Genomic DNA, 11,058 nt, shown 5'->3' with positions numbered 1-11,058 from the left:
CGAGTCTTGAACTATCTCGACAGATAGCGTTTAATCGAAGCTAATGCGTAATTCTAGTATAACTTTTTACGACCCACTAACATTCCACTTGCGACCCACCAGTGAGTCGCGACCCATAGTTTGGGAAACGCTGGTGTTCTGAGAAGTTTGCAATAGATTATGGTTCATCTAAAAAAAATTTTAATGTGATTGAGTGATTATGTTGGGAAAGGAAGGTAATTGAAGTGACCATTGACCTCTTTGAATGAATTTCGGAAAATGCGAGCATGGTAATTTGGTTTATTATAGTGCTTCTACAGATTCTTGTTTTTGGAGTTTCCTGACACACACACACATTTTTTTATTTTCACTCTAAGCTGATTAAAGTTACCAAATACTGCTCAAATCAGAAATCATTTTAGAGCATCTGATATCCAATAGCTTTGGTATGCCCCAATCTATGATCTGTAGTTTGTATCAATTTCCATCACAAGCATACAAGGACATGTTTATTAATGAGTGCAGTACCTTTCATATTAAATGGAGACCAGTCTTTTTAACACATATTGATTATGAAAACTATGGGATATTTTGTACCAGAAAATTTGGATTATTCTAAAATGGTATAAAGAGGTATCTGAGTAAAGCTTTGTCAGTTTTATATTGCTATAAATAAAGTGCTTTGTGTATTCTAGCTTGCCAGAAAACTACCGCTTGTGAAATACTTTAATCACATATGTCCCTAAAAAGTCATCTATTAGTAATTATTAATAATAGAAAGTTATATATCTGTTGCTATATTCTTTGTGGGCACATTACCCACAAACTCTGTACAATGTATCCCTTTTTCATGTCCTTTTAGTATTTGTATTGTATGGTCACATGTCTTCTAGGATATATCATTCAGAATAAAGTTTCTAGCCAAGATTGAATGTCTGTGTTTCTTATACAGGTATAATAGTTAGCACAAAGAGATAATAGCTGACAGTGCGAAAGAAGAAAGCAAAACTTCATACTTTATGGTTGGATATCAATGACAGTAAATAGTGACCATTTAAATAGTTGGTGTATAACTGGGAGCACACAATATAGTTTTTAATGCACATTTTGTAAATTCAAAAATCTGGTATGTGACAATGTAATGGTCAAAATGCCTACTACATCATGCAGGGCATCCAGTGTTCCTATATTTCTTATATTTTTGTATGTATTCCTATATTTTTCAGGTCTTGGGGATTCTTTAATATTTAAAATTAAAACTGCCAATTAGATCCCCCAAAAAGTACTACTATTATATGTGGCAGTTATGTATAACATTAATTGTTATTTTAATTTCAAAGGTGATAAAAGCCTTCTAACTGTGTTGCATACATCCAAAATTTATTTAAAATGAAAGTATAATAAAGTTATTGTAGAATTTTTTTTCTCTGGAGAACAAACTTGAATCATCCATATTCACAATTGTATCCATATGTTCAAGGAAGCCGTGTTCATCAGTCATTAAGGTAAGGAATATTTTCTTGAAAAAATAATTCTTATTGTGACTCACTATTGCTATCTAGTAATTAGTCAGAGCAGCAATATTTGGGGTTGGGTTGGATTATGAGCTTTAGATATAAAATATATTACTGATGAATATTTGAAGCACGATATAGTGTTTCAAATGGTTAAATATTTTCTTATACATGCATATTTGATTTATTGTTTTGCTATTACTTAATTTCAGCTGAACGTGGTCACTTAATATTTTTGTTTTCAGAGAGTTGAAGAAACGGCAACCTTTTTACTTAACTATCTTGTTGATTTCAAATAATGACAACTTTCTTTTTTCAGAGACGTATGCAGTGAGATTTTAGTCTGAAGTATTGAATATACCTGCTGGAAAGACCAAATTTCAAGAACACTGGCTGCAAAAGAATGGCAACAATGGACATAATATACATTGGTTCAAAAAGGGCTCTGATGACTTTAAAGCATTTTGTGTTTTGTGCAAAAAGGAAATAGCATGTGATGGATCTGAACTAGAACAATTAAAGCAGCATGCTAAGGGGAGATGGCTAAGAGTGCTTTGACACCATGTCAAATGAAGTTGTGTTTCAAGGAGACCAAGTCAACTGAAAAGAAACCTTCGATGAAGGTCAAAATTGTAAATGATGATGTGTTTGTTGCAGAAACAATATTGTGTTTAAAAGTGGCTGCTAGCAATTATAGCTTTCACTCTTGTGATGATATATCTGACATGTTCAAAGCTATGTTTGATTGTCCAGCTGCATCAAAATTCCACATGGCAGGGATGAAGGTATCATGCATGTTATCGGATGGGATAGACCCATATTTTACTGAAGCATTGGTTGCTGATGTAAATGATTCCAAGACTCCATTCACACTTCATTTTGATGAAGCAACAACAGCTCAAGGGAAGAAACAGCTTGACTTGCACATCAGATACTGGTCAACACTTAAGGATGAAGTCCAAGTTTGTTTCTATAAATGATTGATGTTTGGACATGCCAAAGGGAAAGATGTAACCCAGGCTATCCTTAAGTCTCTCTATGATGATAAACTGAATGGAAATCTTCTTATGACACTATGTAATGATGGACCAAATGTCAATAAAACAATCTGGAGAACAGTTAGCTCTTCTCTTCTTGAAAGTGGCCATCCTGGTCTGATAGACATTGGTTCCTGCTATATTCACACTGTCGACAATGCATTTGGACAGGCAAAGGAAACTCTTTTACAAGACATTGATGAACTGGCAATTGACCTGTTTACTTTCTTTAAGCAATCTACAGCAAGCAAGGAGGATTACAACAATGTGCAAGTTGATATTGGTGTTGAAGAGTACATGTTTCAACACCATGTGTCATCTAGGTGGCTTACTTTGTCACCTGTTGTGGATCGAATTCTTGAACAATGGGAGGCCATTGATAAGTATATGAAAGAGAAAAGATGAAATTCCCCCAAGAGTGCAGCTTTTAGTCCAGAAACCCTGACTTTGCTTTACTTCATCCAGGCAGTGGCTCCACTCTTCCACTCATTCCTGGAGCTTTTCCAATCACAAAGTCCACAAATTCACATTCTGTATGATAAACTCAGTGAATTAGTTAGGAGGCTTATGTTGCAGTATGTAAAGCCAGAGGTAGTTGGAACAAAGGAAGGCACTGATTTGTGTGAGGTCAAGCATTTAGATGTTAAGAACCAGATGGATGATGAACATGTGATTATTGGTGAACCAACTAGAAAAGCCATGCAAAAGCTGTTCAGCAGTAGCAAGCATAAGATGTTGCTAGGAATGCGCGCCTTTTATTCATCTGCTGTCGGCTACATAATTAACCATCTGCCTGTTTCAGAAAGTATCTTGAAGTACATAGGATGCCTGAATCCAATGAAAAGTGGAACAGTTCATTCCATCAAGAGGCTGGCAAGAAAGCTTCCCAATGTCAATGAAACAGACATTGTAGAAGTACTTGATGAGTGGAATCTGTACTTAACTGAGAAGGCCAGTAGGCAGGACCATTCAGAAAATGTGAGTGAGGCACATATTGATCATTACTGAAGGAATGTTCTTGCACAGATTAGAATTGATAGGAAAACCTAAATACTCCAAACTGGGGAAGGGTGTGAAATTTTCACTGATTCTAGCTCATGGAAATGCAGACATAGAGAGGGGATTCTCTGTGAATAAGTATTTGGTGAGCATCAGTGAGTGAAGAAACCACCAATGCTGTTAGGATAGCTAAAGGTTCTGTGAGGTTCTTTGATCCAGAAATGGGAAGGCCAGAGCATGTGCCAATTACTAAAAAGCTTTTGTTTGCTGTCAAGGTTGCTTACACTGCTTATGAACAAAGATTGGAAGTAATGAAAGCAAAAAAAAAGAGAAAAAAGGAGGAGGCAGATAAGAGGAAGGAACAAAAACAAAAGTTGGTAAAAGACAATGCTGCACTTTCTCAAGAAGAAGAAAATTGTGTGCCAAAGAAAAAGAAGCAAAGGATTCATTAAGTGTGAATGAGAAGCTTTTAAATGAAGGGAATGACAAATTGGTTAAAGTTATCAAGGAAAAGAGATTTTGCTGCTGCTAGTGTAGCTCATGCAATGATCGAGGCAGGTCAGAAGAAATGCAAAAAAGACCTCAAAAGTCCCCAAGTCAACAATGGAATCAAGGCAAACCCTGGAAAAAACAAAACGAAATTTTTTTGATATATTAGCAAAGGATCTGGATTTGCCAGCAAAAAAACATGTATAAATAAGAATATTTGTTAGGATGTAGAATACTTTATGCAGAATTACTTGTAGATTTGGAAGAAGATTATAGTTAATAGTGAGCTCCAGAGTAAGTAGCCTATAGAGAAATGTGCAGTACCTTATATGTTCAGAGACTGTTGCAGTGATAAGTCTGTGTTATAAAGATTGTTTAACTCAGATTAACTGTTTGTAGTTTAATTTTTTCTGTTGCTCTAGTCTAGTTGACATGTGCTATGAAAATAAATTGTATTAGTTGTATTTAAGTATCACTGATATTTGCTTACACAACTGAGATTAAGAATATTATGTTAATGTTTGAATATTTACTCATTAAATGTTACAATTTATATATTTTTACTATAGATTAATTGAGTCAACTAAAAATTGAATGCATCATGTATTAAATATGACAAAAATATTAGTAACTGTGACTCATACACGTGATTTGTACCACATCAGATTGTTAGCTTATTCCAATAGAATATTAACATGTATGTTGGTACAGATTTTGAATCTATTTACATGTTTTTGTAGTCAGCCTTCATGTTTGTTTTAAAGTGAACAAAATGGTATAGCTGGAGTGACTATAAGGAGTGGAGGAGGTCACCATACAATATTTGTTTCTACTATTTTTCTTTGTCTTCCCATAATTTAATTTCAAATGTGATACACTGGCCTTATTTGATACCATATTTTGACAATTATACCCAGTATTTCCTCCAGATATTCTTATATTTTCCTCCAATGAACCTGTGAATTTCCTCTGGCACAAGTGGCTGGACACACTGCATCATGCAAAAACTGTAAAGCATATAAAATGTGCATCTGTAAGAGGAAATCAAGCTACACTAAGCCTTGCTCAAAAAAACGTTAAAAGAGAAACTGTTATACCACTTGTGATTTCTACAAAAAAAAAGTCCTCTTACATGTTATGTTCCAAAAGAAGATGCCCTAAAAGCTGAAATCATTTGGCTTCTGTGTAAGTGTGCTGCGAATTACAATTAAAGAACATGTGATGGATTAGTTATATGATTATCATATTGGAATATTATTTTAAAAGTTCCTGATTTATTTTTTCATTTTTGATACCTGAATTTTTCTTTCTTTTTCATTTTCTGCTGTTTTCATTACCCACCATAGACACAGTTATTATCTTATCAAAAGGTCTCTTACCTATGCACCGTATTGTGGGGTTGACATGATCACCAACAATGTTCAGATACCTATGGGATGTCATTCACTTTTATAAAATAATCCAAAGGAGCCACCCTCTGCCTTGAGAATTTTTTCTGTTCTATTACATCACACAAACAGGGCTAAGCACGTCTTATGGTTTTCTCCGTACTTTTATTCTACCAACACTACAGAAAAGGCTGAATTGCAATTTTTCAGTTTACATCACATGCTTCCATTATATGGTTACCCATAGTTGTTTTACTTTCCTTTTTTACATTTGAGATATGCTAATTTTAGACTGGTTCTTACCTGCTATATGACAGTTTCTATAATCTACTTCACTTTCTACCATTGAAGTTAGTCTAGTCCTGACCACTTGAATTAAGACATGGTTTAAAAGTCTTCTTCATTTTACGTCTCTCCAATTATCACCAGTAGTTAGTGCAGTTTTTAGTTGTAGATGTGCTCACTGCTCATAGAATGAATGAATGTAGGATTATTTTTAAACGGCCAGCCCAAGATAATGACACTCCTCTTTTCATGTCTTGTTGAAAATCTTAAGAGAATCTTGTTCTTCCTATTGTCTTACCTGACCATGATATGAGTACACCTTTGCATTGATAAATCCAATCAATCATATAGCATGTAATTGTATGAGGATTCTATTAAATTGCTCAACCAGTGTAGGTCTTCATAAAGTTAAAATCTTAAATTTACATGTATACTCCATTATGTGGTCTTTTTTAAGGTGTTAAATGTGCTCCTTTGTGCATTTTTAACTGTTGTGAAGTGTTAATAAATTTTTATTTTTACTGTTTAGATGAGGCATTAGACCCTGCTGCCATCCCCATCTTCTGGGTCAGTAAGTGGGTGGACTATACAGACAAGTACGGACTAGGTTACCAACTCTGTGATAATAGTGTAGGAGTCCTTTTTAATGATTCCACTCGTATCATTCTACTAGCTGATGAACTGTAAGTCTGTGTACCTGAAACACTCGGTAGAAAGTAGGCCTTATGATGAAGTTTTTGTTTATAAACTATTTTGATTTAATACATATTGTACATTTTGTTTTATGCATTGTTTTAAAGAATGAATGTAGTTTTAATATTATTATACTAATTAAAATATTCTGTTTCTCATCTATTACTTTTAAGATAATTAAATGCAATGAGATTATCATAGTTTTCCTACATTGTCAAGTTGTTTGTTTAATCAGTTTTGTTAGTATTAGATAGTTAAAATTGTTTGTTTAATCAGTTTTAATATTAAAGGTTTAATATTATTATACTAATTAAGATATTCTGTTTCTCACCTATTACTTTCAAGGTAATTAAATGCAATGAGATTATCATAGTTTTTCTACATTGTCAAGTTGTTTGTTTAATCAGTTTCAGATAGTTAAAATTGTTTGTTTAATCAGTTTTGTTAGTTTTAGATAGTTAAAATTGTTTGTTTTGTTAGTTTTAGATAGTTAAAGTTGCTTGTTTAATCAGTTTTAGATAGTTAAATTGTTTGTTTAATCAGTTTTAATATTAAAGGTTTAATATTATTATACTAATTAAAATATTCTGTTTCTCACCTATTACTTTTAAGGTAATTAAATGCAATGAGATTATCATAGTTTTCCTACATTGTCAAGTTGTTTGTTTAATCAGTTTAGATAGTTAAAATTCCGTTTGTTTAATCAGTTGTAATATTATTATACTAATTAAAATATTCTGTTTCTCACCTATTACTTTCAAGGTAATTAAATGCAATGAGATTATCATAGTTTTCCTACATTGTCATGCTTGAAAGTTTAAGTGTAATATTTTAACTTCAGATTTAGAGTTTGAGATATTCATACTAAACAACATTTACTTTAAATAGTAATGTCCAGTACATCGAAAGAGATGGACAAGAAAGTTACTACACTCTTCAAAAATTTCCTGAAACATTAAGCAAGAAAATAACGCTTTTGAAATACTTCTGCAACTACATGAATGAGCACCTCCTGAAGGCTGGAGAGAGTATTGTTCCAAGGGAAGGAGACGAACTGATTCGGCTTCCATACTTACGATCTTGGTTTCGTACGAGGAGTGCAATTGTCCTTCATCTTACAAATGGAACCCTACAGGTGCACTATTGTTTTTCATTGTCATTATATAAATATATACATGAAAAAGAAATAACTCAAGCATATGTACACTGTGAAAAGAATGAACTAAATTTTCTTTTAATTAATATTATTGCCTCATGGTTTCTTTACTTTTCAACAATTATAAAAATTAGTAGGCATGAGTTGTAAGAAAATGATTTATTTTGACAGTAAATTTTCCATTCTTAAAAGTAAAATGTCTTTTAACTGAATCTTCATGAGAGTAGTACATTGAACTGACCCCATATTGGAGAAGGAATATTGACTATAATTCCAAATCTACTACAAGAGATATGACAAGCTTTTAGTAAAATGTACACAAAGATCTGATGTGTTACGAAAGTATTTGTACTCAGGATATCTCTGTGATTTGATGACATCAGTCTGACTTGTACTCTGAAAGTTAGAGTGCAAGGTGATGTTCATGTGAAAAATACTTTTGTTCCTCTTACAAATTAATTGATAAACCTTTAGAACCTCCAAAATGCATATCTACAGTTTCTTTTAGTATCCCTGTATACTTTATCTGATATGTAGTCTCCAGTACCAATAACTGTTACTATATTTGCAAGGTAACTCTGAAATTAGATGTGTAATACAATGTTGAATGGCATTCTGGAAAAGTTCATGGCATGTGCACTTTGACCCCCACCTGTAAACATAGGATTAAAATCAACTCTTCAGCAAAATAAAATTTTTCTACTTCAAATTTTAAAGTAAGTACAGTTATTTGAAACAATAAAATCATTTTATATCATTACACAACTTAATTTTGCATGAAATGCTTTTCTTTTCGAATAACTAGCAATTAAATCATCTTCAAGACAGTAGCTGTTAATATTTTTTTGGGGAAATTTAGGAAACTTCTTTTTTCCATCATTAATTTAATGTTGTGAATTTATGTTCTTTTACCTTTTTATTATTACTGTTGTTATAGGAACTTTAGAATATGAAAATTGTGTTCTAATTTAGGTATCACAAAAATCAGCACGGACACGCAGGATGTGTTGTCACCATTATTGTGATGAATGATGAGCACATATTTAGATTTCTAATTTGAAAAATTATATATATATATATATATATTTAAAAATAATTATTTTTCTGTATTTTACTTTTCAGATAAATTTCTTTCAAGATCACACTAAAATTATTCTTTGCCCTCTAATGGGAGCTGTTACGTATATTGATGAAAAGAAAGATTTCCGCACTTTTCGGTTGAAGCTTATTGAAGACTTTGGATGTTCTCGGGAACTTGCTTCACGACTTAGATATGCAAGAACAATGGCTGAGAGGTTGTTAACCTCCCAGTCAGGATCTTTGCAAAAGAAAACGCCTGCATAAGTCAAAGAGATTATATGCTGTTTCTAAAGCATAGGAAGTTATTTTAACTATTGTTTGCAGACGTTATTGTTCGTATTTTCTACAATTAAAATCGTGAGGGCAACCCAGCTTGCCCCATAAAGGGGCTTCCATAGTGGTTGTGTACAACACTGTTATTGAACTGTTAACTTACCATGGGAAAACATGGTTAGCGTATGTTATGAAACATTTAAAAGTATTGAATGTCTTTAAGGCATTTTTAAATCAGAATGTACTGTGCATTGATGGTTGTTTGTGTGAACTTTTTGTCCTTTTCTTTTAGTTATTAAAATATAAACCAACACAGCTACTTCATGTTCTACATTGTATTGTAACGTATATTTTTCAGCTTTTTTAGACATTTAATTTCTTTGAAATATAGAGTACAGAAGACTTTCAATGTTGTTAATAAAACGGGTCTTTGGAACACTGCATTTTACCTAAGTATTAAATGATGTATTGAGAAAACATTCCATAATGAGCATATCAGTGCCATAAGTGGTGGTAGCCTAGCAAGTGAAATGTGGGATATATGCCTACATTTTATAATACTTTTTCTGATCGTATAACATTGAAAGTAAAGATTAAAATAAACCCATCAAAAGAAAGCTCTTTTTTAGCAACTTTACTTTTTCAGATTATCAATCTAAAGGTTCTGTTTTTTTCTACAAGTTATTAAAAACTTTTCATTTGTGTATTTTGTGATTGGTTTTTATTTTAGTATTTGTCATTAAATATTGTCCAACTTGTGATGAAATAAGTGTTGTACTATCAGTTAGAATTCTATAATAGTTTTGATTAATTCTTAAAAAACAGAAAATGTAAGTATTGAGCATCTTGTTTTTATCTTACCCGTATTCATAATTTTGACAGTTGGTGAATGCATAGTTGTATTTTTTATTAATGTTTGTATTGTTCTCAACTATGAAAGTTCCGTCAACTAGAATAATTCACTTTATTACCAATTGTTATAACATTCTCCATTTTGAACTAATATAAATAATTTGTCACCACAAAGAAATAGCTTTTTCAGATTTTGTTAAATGCATTTTGTCCATGTTATCACATAAAATATACAATCAATAATGTAGCTTTGAAGTGTGTGTGTTCAGTCACATTACAGTTTTTGTGTGGATCTGTGATATAGTATGTAACACTAAGTATCAATACCAGGCAATTAATCATTATTGAACTGAGCTGGTCACTTAAATAAAAGATCTACTCACTTGCACCAAATCATTTTTTCATTTCTAATATTAATGGAATCTTCTCTAGCAGCTAAAAAAGTGCCAAATTAAACCCTATCTCAGTTAGAATAAAGACACAATAAATTAGTAGAAATATTAATTGTAGAAAAATAAAGTTGGTATATAAGAAATGTTAAAATACTATGACATTTATATTTCAACAAAAATCTAACTAGTTCATTAAGTTTTTCAAGTTGTAATATGGCTGTAGCTAAAGAAGTCTTCAACCATGTGAGCCAATGCTTATAGATTTTTCTTAATATCATAATGCATTTTATATATGCTAGAGGGATTAAGGTTCGACTACAGTGACCATGAGAACTTTCAAATAAAGGTATCTTATTAGCATAATGCTGTGTTGACAAGAAATGTCTGTCTGTGGCAGAACAAACTTGAGTTCAGATAATATTGATTTTAATTAAGTTATATTACTTAATATATGTTGATGAAAATGAATAATGAACAAATTTTGGTCAATTCTTTTGAAACTAAATTCATGAATCTTGCTCTATACTCCTCAAATATGATTTTAAAGCTGTTGTAAAACTTGGTAATTGTGGTTGAGAGAAGTAGGGATAAATTCGTAATGCATCCACCTTTATCAGATCTATGTTGATTTATCTGTAAATAAAATAATTTAGTTTGTCAAACAGTTTTCATCTGTTTTTCCCCCCCTTGAAACTTGCCAAAAGTATTTAAAAACAAAACAATTTTTGTTACTATACACATATATATACATGTTTAGTGGCGTTCATTTTTCTTCCATTATAATAATCAACATCTAAATATATTTGTTTCATTGCTTAAGTTAAGAAAGCTTCTCATATAGTTGGATAGTGTAAGCATGAAAAATCTTTGACAAACATTTAGTTTGTTACCACAGAGCTATCATTATCCAGTTAAATTTTC

At 31.9% G+C, this 11,058-nt stretch overlaps 1 protein-coding gene across 2 annotated transcripts in view; it reads left to right on the top strand.

The window, feature by feature from the left end:
* Positions 1–10,791, top strand: part of LOC106466199 (serine/threonine-protein kinase PLK1-like) — a 27,453-nt gene extending 16,662 nt beyond the window's left edge. For both annotated transcript variants that reach the window (XM_013926443.2, XM_022394156.1), the window contains exons 10-12: positions 6,221–6,374; positions 7,273–7,519; positions 8,663–10,791. In XM_013926443.2, coding sequence (XP_013781897.1) covers positions 6,221–6,374; positions 7,273–7,519; positions 8,663–8,884 — 623 coding nt within the window. In that variant the 3' untranslated portion in view covers positions 8,885–10,791. The remainder of the gene's footprint in view (positions 1–6,220; positions 6,375–7,272; positions 7,520–8,662) is intronic.
* Positions 10,792–11,058: the final 267 nt, after the last annotated feature.

This window comes from Limulus polyphemus, unplaced genomic scaffold (assembly GCF_000517525.1).
Source record: "Limulus polyphemus unplaced genomic scaffold, Limulus_polyphemus-2.1.2 Scaffold2185, whole genome shotgun sequence".
Taxonomy (NCBI): Eukaryota; Metazoa; Arthropoda; class Merostomata; order Xiphosura; family Limulidae; genus Limulus; species Limulus polyphemus.
This window is presented reverse-complemented; position numbering and strand designations above follow the sequence as displayed.